Source organism: Saccopteryx bilineata, chromosome 5 (assembly GCF_036850765.1).
Source record: "Saccopteryx bilineata isolate mSacBil1 chromosome 5, mSacBil1_pri_phased_curated, whole genome shotgun sequence".
NCBI lineage: Eukaryota > Metazoa > Chordata > Mammalia > Chiroptera > Emballonuridae > Saccopteryx > Saccopteryx bilineata.
The window spans coordinates 218,418,128-218,441,312 of record NC_089494.1 but is presented as its reverse complement, the minus strand read 5'-3'; the positions used below and the strand labels follow the sequence as shown (position 1 = coordinate 218,441,312).

The 23,185-nt window shown below is 35.5% G+C and overlaps 1 protein-coding gene across 11 annotated transcripts in view; it reads right to left on the bottom strand.

The window, feature by feature from the left end:
• Nucleotides 1-23,185, bottom strand: part of TECRL (trans-2,3-enoyl-CoA reductase like) — a 92,799-nt gene that overhangs the window by 62,142 nt on the left and 7,472 nt on the right. For all 11 annotated transcript variants that reach the window (XM_066232849.1, XM_066232847.1, XM_066232846.1 and 8 more), the window contains exon 2: nt 13,612-13,663. In XM_066232849.1, the coding sequence (XP_066088946.1) occupies nt 13,612-13,663 (52 nt within the window). The remainder of the gene's footprint in view (nt 1-13,611; nt 13,664-23,185) is intronic.

The window sequence follows — 23,185 nt, the reverse complement described above, 5'->3', positions numbered from 1 at the left end:
CTCTGCTGGTCTCAGGGCTGCCACAAGAGTTGGGGTTTGGAGCATTACCTTCTGCTGCATGGGGGCCTGGCGAACAGGCCTGTTTCTACTAGTTGGGACTGTTAAAAACTTTAAATTCCATGTTCACAGGTTCCGGATAGGGGTTTGGGGGATTGGGAATAAGTGGAGGGCGGGGAGCTCATGCGGAGCCCGGCACCCAGATCCCGCAGGAAAAACGCTGGAGCCAAAGGCAGGACAGGGCAGGAACTTCCTGTAAGAAAATTGGGGTTGGACGTCCTGAAAACCGGTGTAAGAGCCAATGCCAGGCTGAGAAAGGCCTGACGGAGGCGGGACTAGAGAACACAGTGAAGGGAGGGGCCCCTGGCCAGCAGGGGAGGAGAAATAGATGGTAGTAGATGGTGAATAAGAAACAGGTTTTTGCGAAGGGAGAGGAGGAGGCTCTCAGAGGAAAGAGAGGTCCACAGAGGGACCAGAGAAAAGTCCCGAGAGAAGGAGAAAGAGAGAGTGAGGGAGAGAGGCGCCCCCGGGGGTCAGGCAGGAGGGAAAGAGAGTTGGGAGTCCGTGGAGAAGGAAAGATTAGGAGTAGAGGTTTCAGGTAAGGTTTCTCTGGCTAGAAAAAGGCCTGCACAGTGGAACAGGCAGAACAGAGATTAAGGACAGTTGCGCAAATAATTAGGAGCCGTGAATGTAAGAGATCTCCAATCAGTTCCCAACTTTTTTGGCAATAGTTAAATTGGTGAGGGTATTAACACCGAAAGTCCCTTCAGGAGGATAATTGAGTGGGTTCTGTGGCCTGGCCACAGTGGAGAAGAAGAACAGTTTCTTCTTCCTTAGGGAGGGAAATTCCTGTGCCCTCACAGCTGCACTCAGTTCTCGGAGTAGTCAGACCTGAGCATTAGCGTCCTAAAAACTCAAGGTCCAGCCACAGATGAGAGTGGATGTGCTTGGGGAGGTCTCCACAAGCACATGCACTCAGACGGATGGACAGACAGACGGAAAAGACTTCCCTGACGTAGCTATGGTTTCGGACAGGGAGTCTCGGAGGAAAGAACTGAGAGGAAAGCTGGAGGCAGGGGACTTACCGCACCGTGCGCCGAAGTGGGTTGGAGATCGTGGTTCTTTCTCCTGGTTCTTTCTCGGAGGAGAGGAGAAAGGAGTGGTCCTTGCGAACTTCTAACTCCTTCCGGGTTTTCGGCACCAAAAATGTAAGGTATTTTTCCCCACCGAGAAGGAAGGAAGAGGGCCGGAGCCACAAAGTGTGGAATAAGGAAACGGCTTTATTGAGTACAGAGCGCACATCCTGCTCGGCAAGGTTCCCTGGCCCCGAGGAAAGAAACATGGAGGCTAGGGAAGTTGCAAAGATTAAACCGCGTGGCAGATATTTAAAGGGTCCCTCTAGGGAAGTGGAGCTACTATGACGTGGTGAAATTTCACTGACTGGCAGATGATCGCTTCTTTCCAAATGGTTCCTGGGAAGCTTCCTTTGGCAGGCTTGATTGTGGGCAGTCCTAGCCAAAGTTCCCGGGCCTGGGTTCCCATGTGACCATGCCTCTATCCACCGACCTTACAATCTTCTATTATTAGTTTTTGGGAATTTTTGTTTTAACATTTAACATTTCTCTCCATTAACATATAAAGTTGTTGAACTATTTTGAAATATGCTTTAAAAAAGAGAGTTGGAAATATCCTGCCAATTATTCTTAGCATCAAAAGAGGATCTGTGGCCATTCAGAATAAGATGAACTCTCATGTAAAATAAAATTTTTATAATTCAAGATTAATCAATTTTAGAATACATTCAATATGTGTGTATGTGTATGTGCACATGTGTGTATTTCTAAATGTTAAAAATTCTTGATGGCTTCATTATAGATATTCATCTTTTAGTAGTTTAGCATAGTACCAGATCCTATGCCTTGATTAATGAGTATTTGTTGACCTAATTTGAATTAAATAACTATCTTTTGCTACTCAATGAGCTTTGAAAAGGTTGTTTTAAAGATGAAATTGAAAAAACAAACAATTTCTACTTTAATGTTTTAAGATAATTATGTACTTTCTTAGAAAACATTTTCTGTAAAATAAAATTTGTAAATTAAAAAAATTGGGTTTCAAATTTATAATGATCTCTAAAACTGAATAAAAATTATCAATATAGGGCATAAAATGAATATTATTTCTTTACAGTATGCTAAATAAATGAGATATTTTGAAAAATTGTGTTAAAATTTAAATTGGTAAAATATAATACATGAAATTTTACTCTCTTCCTGAAATATTTTGCCTGAATGTCATCAAGGATGCAAATAACTAATGCAACTGTTCTGTTATTATCAACTGAGTAGGGGGGGATATAATTCAGATTCTTTGTGTTTATTTGGCACATTTATTAGAATTTCTTCAATGATCAGAAGATTGACACAGTTTTTATTAACCTATCTCATTATTAAAATCCACATGTAACACTTTAAATAGTATATCATAGTCCACTAATAAAGAGTCATATTTAGACCACAGTGATTAAATTCATAGAAGGAGAATAGCCACTTAATTCCAATATTTTTCACAAAATATACCCTTGATCATTACCAAAAATAACATGCTAAATTCTCCATAAATTATTGACAAAGTTCATAATTCATTTTGCCAAAGAAACTATTAGAGAATGTTAGCTACTTCATGGGATAGTAACAGAGAAGGGAGCTTTTTCTAAGAAAAGCATTCTGTCATTTCTTTCCATGGTTCCATTTATCATTTTTCTGGCTTCTTTTGTTGAGAGAGCAGGATATTCTTCAGCCTACACCAGCAGACTCCTTTTAAATTGCCTAGAGAATACTTATTATTCTAGACTAGATATGATAAATCCTTTTAGTTTGTTATCATTGTTTTGGGTTACTCTCCTTGAACCTGTCAAAGTTTAGCATTGTTTATATTCCCTGGCTTTTTGGCAAATATTTATATGCATTTCAACTGTCACAATGAATTATATATACCTTCATGTGGCTAAAACTACTATTTGTCTGTTAATTTTATTGTTCTTTCTCTTGCTTTTTTCCCAGGGCTTTTTCTGGGAACTTCAGAGACAAGTACTCTTAAAAGATTATAAACACTGAAACATTTTATGGTGTTGTCAACCAATGAATAACACACAAGTCATAGACAAAATGATTTTGCTTTTCTTTCAGAAACTTCTTTTATGACACAGTGCACAAATTACACATTAGCTGATTGTCATTCATTTTTTTTATTTAAACTCACATGTTACTAATTCTTAGATTAGTCTCACAGGAGAAATTTCAATTAGCACTTCTAAGCTATATTTGCATTATTTCCTTTTATTCATATTAACTATTACTTTTAATTTAATGTTTGGTCTTATGGTGACATACAATATTAGAAAAGGATTTCAGTCATTGTAACAAATTGTGAACTATATTTAGATTAATAACACTATCACTCATTACACAATTTTAAAAAGTAAATTTCTAGTTTGTTTTTTATTTGCAAATGGGGATTAATGATAGCCTTTTCCAAATAAAACAGACAGGTATTATTTATGTTTATGCCTGAGGAAATTAATGAAAAATACAACTCAGTAAAATAAAAGCAATGGAGGTTATTGGTTAAGGTACAGGGTATAGAATCATATTCCCTGAGCGTAAATTCTAGCTCAACCACTTATTACATATGTGACCTTGGCAAGTTATCTAATCTTTTTTGAAGACTGTCATCTGTAAAATCAAAATTTTAATACTAACTCTGATTGGTTGGCTCAATGGTAGAACATTGGTCCATCATGTAGATGTACCAAGTTTGATTCCCAGTCAAAGCACACAGGAGAAGTGACCATCTGCTTCTCCACCTTTCCACTCCCCTCCTCCTTCTCTGTCTCTCTCTTCTCCCATAGCCATGGCTCAACTGGTTGAAGTGCATTGCCCTGGGCATTGAGAATGGCTCCATTCAGCCTCTACCTCAGGTGCTAAAAATAGTTTGATTGTGATAATGGCCCCAGATGGGCAGAGCATTGGCCCCAGACAGGGTTTGCTGGGTGAATCCTAGTCAGGCTGCATGTGGCAATCTGTCTCTCTATCTCCCTTCCTCTCACTTGGAAAAAGAAGTGAAAAATTATAATATTAGATAATCATAGATTTTCTGTATTTTTAAGTTTTTCTACATAAAATATGTTAGGATATTCATAACACAAAATGGGTATTTCATAAAAACTAACTATAAATATTATAAATATTAATGCAGTATAACTAAAATAGAATCTGCAAAAATATTATAAAGCCAATTATTTGATAATAAATGCTAAATTTAATGCTGGTTATCATTTTTAAATTTTAAAAATGGGAGTATAGATAGAAAAAATAAAAAAAATCGCAGAGAACAAAAAGTCATTTGTTTGATAAGCAGTGAATTCTTTAAAAATGGAAAGATTAACCCAAGTAATTTTAAAAAGGTGTGAGCAAATATGATAGAAGGAATAAGTATACGCTAATAGAAAATTTAAACAATAAACCATTTTAAAATAGAGATTCGAGTGTTCAAGAAACAAAGTAAATAATGATGGTATAATAATTGGCAGAAGATATACAATTTAACAAAAAAAATTCATGTGAAAGAAAAATCTAGATTTTAAGTATCAAAAGACAATTATGTGGAGATATATCTTGTAGGTTTGGGAAGCAGGTTCTCCAATAAAAATAGAGTTTTCCAACTCAGATATTAATAAAAACTGAGAGTTATATTTTTGAGCAATAATGTCTCAAGAGCACAAGGATACTAATAATTAGAGATATCCAGATTTTAATAACGACGGAAGAATTATAACAGGATAAATATACAAAGTGAGAGCTCTTATTTCATTTTCTTTCCTCTTCATGGTTTCTTCCAATTTTCTTAGATACAAATAGTGACTAATTTTGACAAATATATTACTAGTTCACTCAAAATTTGTGAGTAGAAATTTTTTATAGATTACCATTCTAATTTCATGATGGTATTTTTTTAATCAATATTTGAGCATGTATTTTGGGTTCTGCAACAAATTCCAACATGTGTGAGGAAAGCCTCTCATCCCCATACCAATAAGCAATGTTCAGCACATGACCTTGATGGTGTCCTACAACTTATCTCAATACTTACATTATCTACCCAGAGGTAGAATCATCCACAAGTTAAAATTCCAGTCCTACAACCCTCTTCTGCCCCTGCCCCTTTCAGATACCGATTACAAATCCAGGTTGTCACTTGCACTTCTCACCAACTGACTATAAACCAGAGGTTCCCATGATTCCCTCCTCAGATTTAATTAATATGCTAGAATATCTCACGGAACCAAGAGAAACATGCTGGTTACTAGATTACCGGTACATTATAAAAGGATGTACCTGCCTGACCTGTGGTGGCGCAGTGGATAAAGCGTCCACCTGGAAATGCTGAGGTCGCCAGTCCGAAACCCTGGGTTTGCCTGGTCAAGGCACATATGGGAGTTGATGCTTCCAGCTCCTCCCCCCCTGCTCTCTCTCTGTCTCTCCCTCTCCTCTCTAAAATGAATTAGAAAAAAAAAAAAAGGATGTATCTCAGAAACAGACAGATGGAAAAGATGCCAAGAGCAAGGCATGGAGGAAGGTCTCTAAGTTTCCATGCTCTCTCAGAGCATGCCACCTGTTCCCAAATTTTCACCTGTTTGCCAACTAGGAATCCCTTTGAACCCAGTTCTATTGGGTTTTTATGAGAGTGTTATCACATAAGTATGATTGATTTAATCATTGGCTGTTGGCAACTGAGTCCACTTCAAGTTTCTATTTCTCCTGCAAGATGTGGGCTGAGACTGAAAGTTTCAATTTTCTAATAACATAACTGGTTCTCCTGGCAACCAATGCCCCCCACCCCCACCCCTTAGTCCCTTAGGTGTTCTCCAAAAGTCAGTGCCTTAACATAATAGAAAGACTCAGTATTGCTTTCATTACTAAGCAAATTCCAAGTGTTTTAGGAGCTCTATGCCAAAAGGGGACTTAGACCAAATATATAACTCTTATTATTAATCATAATATCACAGCATCATTATTTATTTTTATAATTTAGAAAGAAAAATGAGCCAGAAATACTACATATACTACTTAAAACTTTATCAAAAAGATTATTAAAACTTTGGTCTCAAATAAAGATTCAAAATATTTATAATGAATTATTTCAAAACTATTTATCAAATGATAGTACATGATTGCCAGAATCAAAATCTTACATAATTACATAGTCCTGCATATTATGTACAAGCTTTGATGTAAGCTTTGAAAATACGTTTTGATGTAAGTTTAAAAATATTTACTAAATTTTATATGATTTGTTACTGCATAAATATTAAATCTCATTCAATATCCTTGAAACAGTCATTATTTTTATCTAACCCGATATTAAAACTGTGGTTTTAATTATAATTATGATATTTACCTCCACTAAACAATCATAAAAGTTATTTTTTTAATAGTTGGTTGCTGGCTAGTTTAATTTTTAGATATTATGCATGGTATTGGAATGACTTTCATGGTACCTTGTTATGATAGCAAACAAGTTATAACTACAAAATCAATAAAAAAGTTAAAAATATTGGTTAAAAAGAACTATTTGGGTGAAATACTACCTTTATATAAATTTATACAACAATGACATTTTCCAATTTCTGTTAGAAATTGCTTGATTTATAAAAACTTTTTCCTATAATATATATGCATCCCGCCTTTGCTTTGAAATTTCTTTATTTTTATTAAGCTATCTTCTGTTTTATCAATGCAAAGTGCCACATTCATCCCTCTCTTTACAGGTCTAAACTGTAGGAATTCAAATAATTTTGAGTATAATAAAGCATAGTGCAATAACTTTTCACATTCATGCAGAGTATTTCCACTAGAATTTATTTGTTATTTTGGTAAAGATTTTGATTTTTGTTTAATTAAATCTACTAAAAGAATAGGTCATTGCAGATTTAAATTAGTATGCTGTTGGCCACGGCTCTTTGTAAGTTCTAATGTTTTCCAGAAATATTAATAATTATTACTCCACTAAAGTCCTGTTGTATCCTAAGAGAAAATAAATTGCATTTAAAATAAAGAATACATGGAACAATTTATTTAGTAACATGAAATAAGATAATGTTACTCAGCTGAATATGTAACAGTATACATACATGGATACTTTTAAAATATCGCTCTTGATATCTCAGAAATTATTCACATTCTTGTAGTTACAGTGTCACCTGGCATTGTATAAATCCCTGTTTTGACAAGGTTTAATTCCTCTGTGCAACCTTTGTGAGAAGATGGGGTGAATCAGGGGTAATATATAGAGGAATGAGTGTGGAGATTGCTAAAGCTCTCCAGAAGAAACTTCAAGGTACCATAACTGTAAGTGTTACAAATAAGTGGATGGAGGGAAAGAAGGACTAATAGAGAAATAGCAGCTGAGGGCATTTCACCAGTTTCTAGTACCTTAAATGAGAAGAATGGAAATAAGTGAAAAAAGTATGATTGTATGTGTTTTTGTGTGTGTGTGTGTGTGTATAATTTACAGATTAATAGGTTTTTCATAAAAACCATAGCTCATTTTCCTTGTCCTTAACAGCTGACATTGTAATTGCATTCTCCTCCATTTTCATTTCCTCACCAGTCTGATTGCTGCTGTCACCAGAATACTCTAAAAAATGACTCTTATAACAAAGCAGAATTGAAAAATTATGAACCTTGGAAGAGCATACATAGTCAGTTTATAGGACAAGAAAAATCACCGTAAAAGTTCTAAATGAGGCTAGGAAAAACGTAAAGCTTGCAGAAGTCAGAGAAATAGCTGGCAGACAAGAAAGCGAGTTCACTGCGAACACCTGAGAGAACAGAGGCTAGAGAAAGAGAGGCACGCTTCCCTCGGGAAACCAGTCTTCTCATAAGTTATTTTTTTCTTATGAGATTAAAAATTCTTATTATAACTCTAGGGCCTGAAAATAAACAACATGAGAAATGTCATAATAAAAAAAATGTTATCTGGCATCAAAAAATAGTTTAAAAACTCTAACAATTGTAGTTATATAGATATAAATATATGCATAATAGCATAATATATATGCAATTATTACTATTTGAATATATTTATAAATTTGAGAAAATTAATGTTACATGGTCTTAAAATATGCTAAAAGAAAAATATGAAGACATTCAGCACATAACCCGTTTTTAACCATTGCACATAGTCACATGTTGCTAGTATTAACATTTTTTTTTGATTTTGCAAAACTATCAAACATAATACTCAGTTTAATTAACTTCGAGATCTTTTCTGTAATGTAATACAAACAAAAATGTTTTGTGTCTATGTTTGGCAAATAATAACAAATGTTTAAGTTTGCTCTTGCTCGCTTATATTTATAGTTTGCATTGGGCAGCACCAGGTGTATGTCATCTGTGAAAGGCTATGGCAGATTGCAAATTAAGAATTACTTTCCTGCTTAGAAAGTGCCATTGTTTCACTAATGTTTGCTGGAGGAGGTGTTTTTGGTTGTCCCAGCCAGTTTTTGCAGAAGAGCAGAAGGAGTGAAGATGCAAGTGTGTTGAGGGGGCTTTGGGAGCCCTACTGAGGCTTGTGGGGGCGTTTGATTCCAGAAGGAACAAAAAAATGTGTCAGGGCTTTGCAGCGCCCTGAATGTGGGTGAAGCAGTTTACCCCATGTGTTTGCTTGTTGGCGATGTGAGACTTTAATAAATAGAATGGCTCTCCATTTTTTGGCTCCACTGTTTCTTTACCATCTGCCTGAATCCAATGTGAACCTGCATGGCCATGACTGTGGCGGCCACTAGCCATACATTTTGTATTTTGTAAATTTTGTAGATTTCTTTTTTTAAAATGTAGTATAATAAATGAAAATTTTTCTGAGTTTTTTTTCAATGTGATGTATATACTTTCAAAGTAAAGGTACCTTTTTTTTTTTTTTTTTTTTGTATTTTTCCGAAGCCAGAAACAGAGAGGCAGTCAGACAGACTCCCGCATGCGCCCGACAAGGATCCACTCGGCATGCGCACCAGGGGGCGATGCTCTGCCCATCTTGGGGCGTTGCTCTGCCGCAATCAGAGCCATTCTAGTGTCTGAGGCAGAGGCCACAGAGCCATCCTCAGCGCCCAGGCAAACTTTGTTCCAATGGACCCTTGGCTGTGGGAGGGGAAGAGAGAAACAGAGAGGAAGGAGGGGGAGGGGTGGAGAAGCAGATAGGCGCTTCTCCTGTGTGCCCTGGCCAGGAATAGAACCCGGGACTCCTGCACACCAGGCCGACGCTCTACCACTGAGCCAACCGACCAGAGCCAGTAAAGGTACTTTTAAAAGTTAAAATTTATCTAAAGCTATTAAAGACTAAAACTATGCTTTGAAAAGTAAGTTAATAGTTTTCAGGATATTCCTTAGCCTTGATATAATCAGCTATTAAAACTAACTATATTAGGTAGTTCTATTTTCAGTTTTTTGAGGAACCACCATACTTCCTTCCATAATTGTTGTACTACTTTACATTCCCACCAACAGTGTATGAGGGTTCCTTTTTCTCCACAGCCTCTCCAACATTTGCTATTACCTGTCTTGCTAATTATAGCTAATCTAACAGGTGTGAGGTGGTATCTCATTGCCGTTTTGATTTGCATTTCTCTAATAACTAAAGAAGATGAGCTACCTTATGACCTAGCAATCCGTCTACTGAGTATATACCCCCAAAACTCAGAAACATTGATATGTAAAGACACATGCAACCCCATGCTCATTGCAGCATTGTCCTGTGACCAGGACATGGAAACAACCAAAAAGCCCATCAATAGATGACTGTATAAAGAAGATGTGGCACATATACACTATGGAATACTACTCAGCCATAAGAAATGATGACATCGGATCATTTACAGCAAAATGGTGTGATCTCGATAACATTATACGAAGTGAAATAAGTAAATCAGAAAAAACCAGGAACTGCATTATTCCATACGTAGGTGGAACATAAAAGTGAGACTAAGAGACATTGATAAGAGTGGGGTGGTTACGGGGGGAGGGGGGAGAGGGAGAAGGAAAGGGGGAGGGGGGAGGGGCACAAAGAAAACTAGATAGAAGGTGACAGAGGACAATCTGACTTTGGGTGATGGGTATGCAACATAATTGAACAACAAGATAACCTGGACATGTTATCTTTGAATATATGTATCCTGATTTATTGATGTCACCCCATTAAAAAAATAAAATTATTAAAATTTAAAAAAAACTAACCATATTACTGTCATACCCAATTACCCATTTCTGAAACAGGACATTTATAGAATTTAACCTTAACTATTTAACTTCACCTACCTAATTTCTATAAATGGACTCTGGACCACATAAATATAAAACATCAGTGTCTATAATTTTAAGATGTTATGTAATTGTTAGGTAGATATATGCTATCAAAAAGGAGTCATAGGCTCACACATCAAGGTGACTTCACATACTTTCTACACCTACATTAGCTCTTGATTCATTTATCCCATTTCCAAACAAATATAGAAATAACGTATTTCTCATAGTGTCATATTAATTTAAATGCAAACATTTTCTTTCACCTTTCTATTTTATAGGAAAAAGTCATTTTCGAATATCTTCTCACTTCTTACTACAATTTACATTTTCTGTAATCATTTTATTAGATAAAATTGATTAAAATCTTTTTAAAGATGGCAATACAAATATTACTTTAATGAAAATAATATTTTATGCAGAAAAGGAATGACTAAAATCAAATGTTTTACACAGGGGCCAAATTTTTATACAGGGGCCCAGTTCACTGTCCCTCAGACCATGGAGGGCCGGACTATAAAAAAAGCTATGAACAAATTCCTATTCACACTGTACATATCTTATTTGAAAGTAAAAAAACAAAACGGGAACAAATACAATATTTAAAATAAAGAACAAGTAAATTTAAATCAACAAAGTGACCAGTATTTCAATGGAAACTATGCTTCTCTCACTGACCACCAATGAAAGAGATGCCCTTCCAAAAGTGCAGCGGGGGCCGGATAAACGGCCTCAGGGGGCCACATGTGGCCCACGGGCCGTAGTTTGGGTCCCCTGGTATATGGAATGTAATTAAACTGGAAATACCTGTGGAAGTAATTATGGTAACATAGTTCACATAGATTACATGATAATATGCAAATTTGGAGTTTGAAAATATTTTCAAAAATTTATAAATTGCACATAATCTGCATAAATGCACATAGAATTTTATTGCTAAAAATATAGAATTCATCCATGCAGAACACTTGTTATGATCTCTTATTCTGTTCTTTTTTTCTTGCTAAAATCACTGTCTAGTTCTCTTCAATATTTGAATCTTACATGTCCTTATGGTTAAATAGCAGAACTCACTTTCTATAAGTTTTTCAAACATATTTAAATAATTCTATTCCTACTTGTTTAGGCTTACTATTCCTATTAAGAATTCCAAATTATTTTCCCCAAATGTTTATTAATGTTAGATACATTAACTATTTTTTCTTTCTCATGAAGCTACTTTTATAAAGGGTCACAGAGATATTCTTAACTTTCATTTAGTTATTATGAATAGCATAATATCATATGTACACAAAGTATTCAGTATATATTCTATCATTTTTTTCTGAAATAATAATTAAACAATTCTGCCTATTTTACTCTAAGTAGTATTAAACAGTTCAATGTTCTAATTTGTAAAGATTTAGGAATATTTTTCAGGAAAGAAACATTACTCAACTAAACCGAAAGGATTAAAAATTATTCCTAGAAAATCCATAGATTGTGGAACAAGAATAAACTCTGAAATAAACTATAGACTTTAGATAATTAATGATGCGTGAGTGTAGATTACTGGGTTATAAAAATTGTACTACTCTGGCCCTGGCCGATTGGCTCAGTGGTAGAGCGTCGACCTGGCGTGCAGGGGACCCGGGTTTGATTCCCGGCCAGGGCACATAGGAGAAGCGCCCATTTGCTTCTCCACCCCCACCCCCTCCTTCCTCTCTGTCTCTCTCTTCCCCTCCCGCAGCCGAGGCTCCATTGGAGCAAAGATGGCCCGGGCGCTGGGGATGGCTCCTTGGCCTCTGCCCCAGGCACTAGAGTGGCTCTGGTCGTGGCAGAGCGACGCCGCGGAGGGGCAGAGCATAGCCCCTGGTGGGCGTGCCGGGTGGATCCCGGTCGGGCGCATGCGGGAGTCTGTCTGACTGTCTCTCCCCATTTCCAGCTTCAGAAAAATACAAAAAAAAAAAAATTGTACTACTCTGATGTGAATGCTAATGATGCATGTAAGAGAGTAGGGGGTAAATAGGAACCCCATATTTTCTTTCAATATTGCTATGAATCTATACAATTGCTCTTAAAAAATTATTCTTAGCAATTAAAAACATTCAATTGTTTATTTTATTTATTTATTTATTTATTAGGTGAGAGGAAGGGAGCTAGTGAAGCAGACTCCTGTATGCACCCCAACTAGAGTCTACCTGGGATCCACTTGACAACCCCATCTAAGGGTTGATGCTCAAGTACTGAGCTATTTTTAGAGCCTGAGGCTGATATGCTGCAAGGGAACCACTCTCGGCACCTGGGCCACATTTAATCCCATCAAGTCACTGGTGCATGGGGGGAAGAGGGAGAGAAGGAAGAAAGTAGGCAATGAGAAGTAGATGGTTGCTTCTCCTGTATGCCCTAACTGGCAATTGACTAGGATGTCCATATGCTGGACAGATGCACTATCCACTTAGCCACTGGCCAGGGGTAGTATTCAGTTTTTTAGTTATGAGTTAACTATGTTAAAAAATTGTAAAAATAAAAATCTAATTATACAAACTCCATATAAATATGTCCAAGTAATTAATAATAAGAGATACTTTGATAGGATATATTTGGCTGTTAATCAAATTAAAAATATAATTTAAATGTACAAAGAATTCATATGTGGAAGCAGTTTGAAAAGTATAAACACATGGGGTAAAAACTTTGCCTAATATTTTAAAAGATAAAGAAGAAAATCCCCTTGGACACAAATAACAGAATGGTAATTGCTGGGGGAAGGTTGCGGTGGAGGGAGGGAATGGAGGATATTGGAGAGATAAATGATGATGGAAGGAGACTTGAAAAAAAAGAACAGACTAAACAGTGCAAATCTAAAGTAAAAACATGTAATTTCTGAAATTAAAAATAAGAATTTTTTAAAATACCATTTACAAACTTGAAAACAATATTTTGCTTAAATGTAAAGAAATACTTCGTGTTGATTACTGCTTTTTATATAAAGGAAGTGTCCTGTCAGGATGAAAATTGTTCTGATATAAACTAAAAAAGAGTTTTGTGAAAAAAAAAAACAAAAAAAAAATGAGAATTTAAGCATTAGAGAGTAAGATACAAGTATGTTCATGATTAAGAGGTATTTAGCATAATATTATCTCTGAATTCTACATCAAAATATGGTTTCTAAATGCTCTTTCTGTCATAATATTGAGCTTATTTTTACTGATAATTCTGCACCAATTTGATAAAAATAAGAATATAATATAAATTAAAAAGTATTTATAAAACTTACATGCTTTGTGAAATTTTTGTTTAACATCATGAATAGTAGATGTTTGCATCACCTGTAAAGGAAAAGAAAATAGAGAGAAATATAAGGAAAACATATTCATCTGTTTGCTACATTTTGTTTTTAATATATAGAAAGTTATTACAAAAAGACTGTTCTTTGCTTTTTAGTCATTATTGCTTTGACAACTTGAATTAAAAAGAAAATAATAACAATAATACCTGGCAAGGTCTTATTAACACTAGTATATTATATTTAATATTTTATTATTAAAATATATTAAAAGTATAACAATAAATACATTAATTGTACCATATTCCACTCACTGCTTAATAGAACCATAACCAAAGGTGTGCTATACTACTGAAAAAAATTTTTTTTCTGAATTATTCTATATAGTATGTGATTTTCTAAGTAAGAAAGTTCTAAGATTTAAGCACTGAAGAATGAAATTAGTTTTTATTTGTGTCATGTTGTAATTAACAAAAGGACTCTAAAAAATTCTTTGAGTATAAAATTTTCAAATATTTTATACCGTCAATCTTAATTTGCTTCCTCTAACAGGGATGCCTAAAATCCACATGCAATTCTCTACTGTAACAAATATCTGTACATCAGTCACTTCAAGGACCAGCTAATTTAGAAAAATTAATAATACTCATGATCAATAACTCCTCAATTAAGGTTTGCTATGTGTCAGCTGTCACTTTAAGGAGGCACATGTCTTGTGTTTGCACTCTGGCTGGTAATCAATCTGTGAAGCCATGAAGGTCCAGACCTAGTGTTACTGTAGTTTCCCCTTCAAAACGAGGATCACCATACATATAGCACATAATAATTTCATTTTAAGTGAGAGGAACTGAGATAGGGAGACAGATGCCTGCGTGCGTTCAGACTAGGATTCATTCGGCAACCGCTGTCTTAGGCCAATGCTCAAATCAACTGAACTATTTTTAGCACCTGAAGCTGTCATGTTGGACCAGTTGAGCTCTTCACAGTGCAAGGGGCCACACTCGAACCAGTCGAGCCTCTGGATGGTAGAGGGGAAGAGAGAGAGGAGAGAAAGAGGTAGGGGAAGAGAAGCAGATGATCATTTCTCTTCTGTGCCCTGAGCAAGAATTGAACCCAGGACATCCATACACCAGGCTGATGCTCTATCCACTGAGCCAACAGGCCAGGCCAGAACATAATAATTTTATTTTATTTTTTATTTTTTATTTTTTTTATAATAAATTTTTATTAATGGTAATGGGATGACATTAATAAATCAGGGTACATATATTCAAAGAAAACATGTCTAGGTTATTTTGTCATTAAATTATGTTGCAAACCCCTCGCCCAAAGTCAGATTGTCCTCCGCCACCCTCTATCTAGTTCTCTGTGCCCCTCCCCCTCCCCTAACTCTCTCCCTCCCTCCCTCCCTCCCTCCCATGTCCTCCCTCCCCCCACCCTTGGTAACCACCACACTCTTGTCCATGTCTCTTAGTCTCATTTTTAAGAACATAATAATTTTAAAATAACTTTTATTAAAATGAAAAATGAAGCTATACATGTGTGAAAGCTGAAGTACTTTAATCTCATATGAAAATTCTCTCATGGGTAGATTTTTGTGAAAATGGTGTGTGCTTTTCTTAAAACCAGAATAATTTAAATTATAATCTTCTAATATGATGTATATAAATTTTCTCTGAATTTACCAACTTTCAAGATTATTATGTACTCCTGAAAGAAACCTACACGTGAGACAGTTGTTATTGCAAATTTTAAACAAAATCTTTAATTTTATTTATTTATTTTTAATTACACTTGACTTTCACATGTTAGGAGAGTTCAGATTTTGAATAAACCTTTGAAAACTGCCCTTTCTGGAGCAATTTTAGTTAAATACAGCAGGAAAAAAAAAGATTAACCATTAATTGTTTTAGACATTGTTGCTCAAGTAGCCACAAGTCTGTGTTTGATTAACTCTGTCAGGCCCTTAGATGTATTCAGAGAACAAAGAAACAAAAATATAGTTAATGGAGCATGTAAGACTTTATGATTGCTAATTAATAGTGCAGTAGCTTCACCAGAAGTTTATTCATAATAAATTCTACTTTTTAGACAGTTTTATAATCATTGAATTTTTTATGTTAAGAATATATATGGTATTTTATAGAATATCAAAAATTTTTTACTATGAATAAAATGAACACCACTGTATGTGGAAAAAAATCAGCATTAATAGGGTTAAAATATTTTGTTTTGGCCCTGGCCAGTTGGCTCAGTGGTAGAGCGTTGGCCTGGCATGCAGGAGTCCCAAGTTTGATTCCCAGCCAGGACACACAGGAGAAGCACCCATCTGCTTCTCCACCCCTCCCCCTCTTCTTCCTCTCTGTTTCTCTCTTCCCCTCCCTCAGCCAAGGCTCCATTGGAGCAAAGTTGGCCCAGGCGCTGAGGATGGCTCTGTGGCCTCTGCCTCAGGCGCTAGAATGGCTCTGATTGCGGCAGAGCATCGCCCCCTGGTGGGCATGCCGGGTGGATCCCGGTCAGGCGCATGTGGGAGTCTGTCTGACTGCCTCGCCGTTTCTGGCTTCGGAAAAATACAAAAAAAAAAAAAAAATTGTTTCATTTTATTTTATTTACCATTTAAGAAACTGGAAAATTATAATAATTTTATTTATTTATATACCAATGAATTATTTAAAATGAGTTCTTTGTTGTGTTCAAAGTTTTATATACATATAAACAAATGCTTGTATATATATATTAGAATTTTCTTTCATAACAAATATTTTTTTATATATAGCAATAGCACATTTGGTTATTGTAGTTTCAGTTCAAAGAGAAAATAACATTCATGTATAAACAAATTTCTTTACAATAGCCACCATAAATTTTTTATAAAAGTTTTCATCTGAATTATGTACTTTTATGTAAATACTATTATTCCCAATAAATTATGTGTAAATTTTATTCAGGAATATAGCTCACACATTATTGATATTGTAATAAAATAACATGTATATAAAATTATAACATATTTAAAGTATTTTTATAAGAATAAAAATTTATGATTAATATTAGAGCTTGAGATCCTAACAAAACACAAAAAGGAGAAATGTTATATAAATTAGAAACATTCAGATTTTGAGAACACACAGGATTAAAAACATTTTAAAAAATAAAATAAAGCCTAGTGAAATTAACATTTATAATTACTTCTCAGATGCCTTTTATTATGGTTTCTTATTGCAAGTTTATGAAACCAGCCTGACTAGGCAGTGGCACAGTGGATAGAGCGTCAGACTGGAATGCAGAGGACCCAGGTTCAAGACCCTGAGGTCGCCACCTTGAGTGCAGGTTCACCTGGTTTGAGCAAAAGCTCACAACCTTGGACCCAAGGTCGCTGGCTCGAGCAAGGGGTTACTTGGTCTGCTAAAGGCCTGCAGTCAAGGCACATATGAGAAAGCAATCAATGAACAACTAAGGTGTCACAACACGGAATGAAAAATTGATGATTGATGCTTCTCATCTCTCTTCGTTCCTGTCTGTCTGTCCCTGTCTATCCTTCTCTCTGACTCTTTCTCTGTCCTTGTAAAAAAAAAAGTTTATGAAACCAAGAAAATGCTTGCACTCAGAGAAGTTGACATGTAAATGGTATTACTGAAATAAGTAAGAAAACCTAAGCCTTGTTTAAATTAAATAATTTCTATATAAACACTGAGGTACCCTTTCAAATAAAATAGTATTACCTCTATGAGTACCAAATAATAATCATTTAAAAATATGCTAAAAACACCAGTATCACATGACAGTCATTTTTTCCCCAAAATGTTACAGGAATTTTATATGAAAATTAACTGCAGTGTGAAAAAAGTAATCAACAAATGGCTGGTCTATTATCCGTGGATTAATTATTTAGCTTCATGATTAAAGGAAAAAGACATAATGTACATGTGTATATGCCAAGTTAACTTATATGTATTTTTTTGAAAAAGACATATTTTCTTAAATACAAAATTTCTATATCGATAATATAGTTTACTAAATATAAGTACAGATGAAACTGGAAAAAGAAAGTATCTATGTTGTAAATTTTATATCTTGTTTGAATTTTTTTCATTATAACCTGTAAAATTTCAGGGTTTATATTAACTGATATAATTGCCTAGTGACCAGAATAAAAAGACTTTTTAGAATCACTAAGGATTTATAAGTCTGTTGAAAAGTTATTGATTGCCCTGGCTGGTTGGCTCAGTGGTAGAGCGTCGCCCCACATGTGGAAGTCTCGGGTTCGATTCCCAGTCAGAGGACACAGGAGAGTGACTGTCTGTTTCTCCATCCCTATCCCTTCCTTCTCTCTCTCTGTTTTTCTCTTTTTCTCTCTCTTTTCCCCCCTCCTGCAGCCATGACTCATTCGAGCACGTTGGCGCAGAGCACTGAGGATGGCACCATGGCCTTGCCTCAGAAGTGAAAAAATAGCTCAGTTGCCTAGCAACGAAGCAGCGGCCCCAGATGAGTAGAGCATTGCCCCAGAGGGGGCTTGCCTAGTGGATCCCAGTTGGGGTGCAGGCAGGAGTCTTGTCTCTTTGCCTACCTGCCCCTCACTTAACAATAATTTTTTAAAAAGTTATTTATTAAAGCATTGGTTTCTAATTGTTGATTACAGTAAAAATGACAGGGACATTTGCCAAAGTCACATTGTCTTCAATTGTAAAAGGAAAATATAATATTTATAGATACCTTCAATTAGTATTGCTATGAGTTATATTTTGAATAAAGGCACAAATACAGTGAAAATAAAATGAGAGTGATAAGTAATAGTTGGCTCAGTATTAATAGGATTTGTGAGGAGTGGTAAAAAATTGTTACAGTATTATCTATGAATCTTTTGTTTATATGTATATATACTATTTATTTGTAATAAAAATGTACTTACTATACTATATTATACTATTCTATTGTTGTAATTTTGAAAAGAGCCACAGTATTTTGCAGATTCTCCCATCAAGGGATAGAAAATTTTTTCCAGACCTTAAATTTATCTTGGCCTCTGATGTGCTTTAATCAAAAACATGTGTTGAAAATGAGAATGCATAAGTTGCAGATCTAAGACACAAGATGCCATGCATTTCTACCACTTCTGATAACACCCTTGATCAGCACCATATAAAGAAGCCTGAGCTAGCCTCCCACATGATAACAGACACACAGCCCTGTTGCTCCTATTCCCCCAGCTAACTCCCTGGTGAGGGTCACCCACCTACTTGGCAACTGGCCACAAATGTATGAGTGAGTCCAGCAGAGAACTAAATCACCAAATAACAGAATAAGGTGATAAATATTGGGCTTTGTGTTAAGCTACTAAGTTTTTGAATACTTTGCTATTAACCAATAAAGAACTATTAAAAATATTAATCATTTAAGCCCTGGCCGGTTGGCCCAGTGGTAAAGCATCAACCCAGTGTATGGTTTGGTTGTCCTGGATTTGATTACTGGTCAGGGTTCACAGGAGAAGTGATCATCTGCTTCTCCATACCTTTCTCTCTCTCTCTCTCTCTCTCTCTCTCTCTCTCTGTCTCTTCCCCTCCTGCAGCCATGGCTCGATTGGTTCTAGAGCATCGCTCTGGGCGCTGAGGCTGGCTCTGTGGAGCCTCCACCTCAGGTGCTAAAAATTGCTTGGTTGTGATTATGATCCCAGAGAGGCAAAGCATCGGCCCCAGATGGAGGTTGCTGGGTGGATCCTGGTATGGGTGCATGTGGGAGTCTGCCTCTCAATCACCCCACCTCTCATTTGGAAAAAGGAAAAAAATAAAAAATATATATTAATTATTTAGACTAGACCATTTAGGTTTGTATAAGTATTCTTTATGGTAGTCACACAACAATGAAATCACCTAATGACTCATTTGCAGATTCCCCTGCTTAAGTGGCTCATGACTGTAGCTCAATTATTTTATTGTACAAATTACAAACAAATTAAAAAATGTGACTTTACATTTAAATATGTATATTAGACTTATTAATCACTTGAAAGGTTAATTCTGTTGGATAAATAACTTGTTTACTTTTTGTTCTACGATGGTATTTTTAAGAGATGTGTTGATTACCTTTAAAAAATACACCAAACAGTTAAATTCAATGTATAAAAACGATAGCACTGTGAAATATGTCATGCATTTAGTTATAACTATTGTGACTCACAAATATTAGATAGTTAATATTGGTATTCAAGATACTTTATATAATATTTGCTTTTAAAAAATGCACATTGCAGTTAAACTGAATTGTAGCAGACACATGCAAACTTATTATGTATAAAATATTAAAGTGTGTAGTTTATTCCCCTGATGAATCAAGGTAATTCTCATTCTACAACAGAGTATATCTTGAGAAGTGAGTTAAAATAGGTAGCTAGTTATATCAAAAAGTAGGATTTTTACATAAACATCAAATATTATTAAGCTATCTAGTTTGAATACTTCTCTTTCCTGCCCTACCAAGAGAAGAATAATTTAAACGGTTCTTAGAATCTGAAGCTTTGTGGCAAACAGACTATTTTGGCACATATTTGTTGCATTCCTGGACCCCACTTCTGTCAGAAGTGATGTTGGTTGATGTTGGACTTCACTCCCTGGCTTACTTTGGGAAATGAAATATAGGCAGAAGAGACAGTTTGTCCATTTTAAGCAATAGGTTTGAAAAATGTGAGTTTTCACATATCCATCTGGGACCTACCAGGATACTCATTTGTTCTGGAAGTTGCTTGCTCTTATTACTCGGACTTGTCCCTGCACTTACTTGCTACAAGTTTACTTCTCTTCCTGCTTAGAAACCAGGCAGTTAAGATTACTACAACTAAACAAATAAGTTAATGGAATTTTAAATGAAAAAAAAAATGAGACTCCATATGTGATTAAAATGAATGAATTAAGCCAGGGGTCCCCAAACTATGGCCCACAGGCCACATGTGGCCCCCTGAGGCCATTTATCCACCTCCCCACCCCCCACCCCCACTGCACTTCCAGAAGGGGCACCTCTTTCATTGGTGGTCAGTGAGAGGAGCATAGTTCCCATTGAAATACTGGTCAGTTTGTTGATTTAAATTTACTTGTTCTTTATTTTAAATATTGTGTTTGTTCCCGGTTTGTTTTTTTTACTTTAAAATAAGATATGTACAGTGTGCATAGGGATTTGTTTATAGTTTTTTTTATAGTCCGGCCCTCCAAGGTCTGAGGGACAGTGAACTGGCCCCCCGTGTAAAAAGTTTGGGGACCCCTGACTTAAGCACATAAATTTTTAAGTAAATATCTTTGTTGTAGTCTTTGCTTACTTTGCTGGATTTATAGTGTTTAAAATATATTTTTTCCCTCAATGAATTAGCCACTCAAAAGAATGTTTTGTATATCCACCATGTTGAACTCTGATTTAGTCATGTGACTTGATAACCAGTTAAATGTGAGAACAAGCTGTTTAACATCCAAACAGAAGCTTTAAGAGTCAATGTGTTCTTCCTCAACCATTATGAACTGAATATTTGTGTCCCTTCAAAATTTACAAATTGAAATTCTAACTTGCAATGTGATGGTATTAGGAGGTGGGATCTTTCGGAAGTCATTAAGTCATGAAGGTGGAGCTCTCATGATGAAATTAATGTCCATGTGAAAAAGAATCCAGAGAACTATTTAGCCCTCTAGACACAATGAGAAGATGACAACCTGCAACTGGGAAAATGATACTTGCCAGAGTCCTACCATGCTGGTGTCTGGATCTTGTACTTCCAGCCCCCAGAACTTTGAGAAATAAATTTCTGTTATTTATAAGCCACCACTCTATGATGATTTATTATAGTAGCCTTGAAGATACCACCTCTCTGTTCACTTTACTTGGAAACTGTGACAATGACAAATACTGTTTTATTTCCCTGGTTCCAGAATAAATGGAGCTGAGTAAAGCCCCAGCTCATCCTCTGAGCATGTCATATGAGTGACAATAAACCTTTGTTGTTACAAATCATTGATTATTTAGTCATTACTTAGTCTATCATGAACGGTACTGTTATTTATTGAATATTATTTATATTCAAATAGTAGCAAGATATATTTTCAGTAAATGGATTAAATTTATTAATGATAAGAGACCTTATATCTTACACACTTGATAGATACAGATATATTCGATAGTAACTTGATCATTATAAACATATTCTATAGTATCTGTATTCCGTTTTCCTATATACACTGTGGGTGTTCAACAAGGACCCTCTTAGATCAGTTCATATTTTAGAGGTGATGATGACTAAAACTAGGATGGTAACAGTTCACAGAGATATATTATATATATAATAAAATGATATATTGACTGATTGAATATACCATACTTCCCCATATGTAAGATGTTCCCATGTATAAGATGCACCTTAATTTTGGGGCCCAAAATTTGAAAAAAAAGAATGTATTGCATAAAGTTATTGAACTCAAGTTTTATTCATCATAAAATTTATATAACTCCTCATCACTGTCAGAGCTCCTATCCATTAACTTGTTCTCATCTGTGTCTGATGACGAATCACTGTCTTCATATATTGCCGCGTCCTCAGTTCCATCTGTGGCATTTGAAATGCCACACTCCTACAACCACTGTATAAGACGCACCCAGGTTTTAGATCCTAGATTTTTCAAAAAAAGATGTGCTCTATAAATGGGGAAATACAACAGCACAAACAGAAAGAGATTCTAGAGAGTCAGAAGATTGATAAACTAAGGTAAGACTTTTTCCATAACTAATTAAAGAATTCGTTTCATAGGTGAATTCTTCATTGAAGGGCACACTTGGATCATCTTGCACTGAGGTTTTTTATTTATTTATTTATTTATTCATTTTTTAGAGAGGAGAGAGAGAGAGAGAGGGAGAAAGAGGAGAGAGAGACAGAGAGAGAAGTGGGGAGGAGCTGGAAGCATCAACTCCCATATGTGCCTTGACCAGGCAAGCCCAGGGTTTCGAACCGGCCACCTCAGCATTTCCAGGTCGACGCTTTATCCACTGTGCCACCACAGGTCAGGCAAGGATCATCTTGCAATCACTTGCCATGTCTTGGCCTCTTCAATCTCACAGATAAATAATTGTGAGGCTATGGGAAGATCTGAAAAACAATTGCTTATTCCATCAGATATACATTATGTATCATACAGCTGTACACATTGTCTCTTACTTTTAAGAATGATTCGATTGTGTGAATAATTAGAAGGGACATAATCAGGCAAAAGAGAAATGGATATCTTTGTGTGTAGAAGCAAAGAATTTTAAATACAGACTTTTTTTTATAATAGCACTGTATAGACCCAAGAACAGTTAGCGTGAAAATTATGTATGTTAGTCAAATTGTGTCTACATACTTAAACTGTGACATACATGGACCATTATATTATGGAGATTCTATTATCAGCAAAGGCCTAGGAAGACATTATATTTATATGGTGTCAGATGTGGATTGAAAACTAAAACCAAATTAGTAAACTTATGAATCTACTTTAATTATAAAAATGTATTTGATTTATATCTTCATATATTAAAATGAAGCTGCTTTTATTTTAGC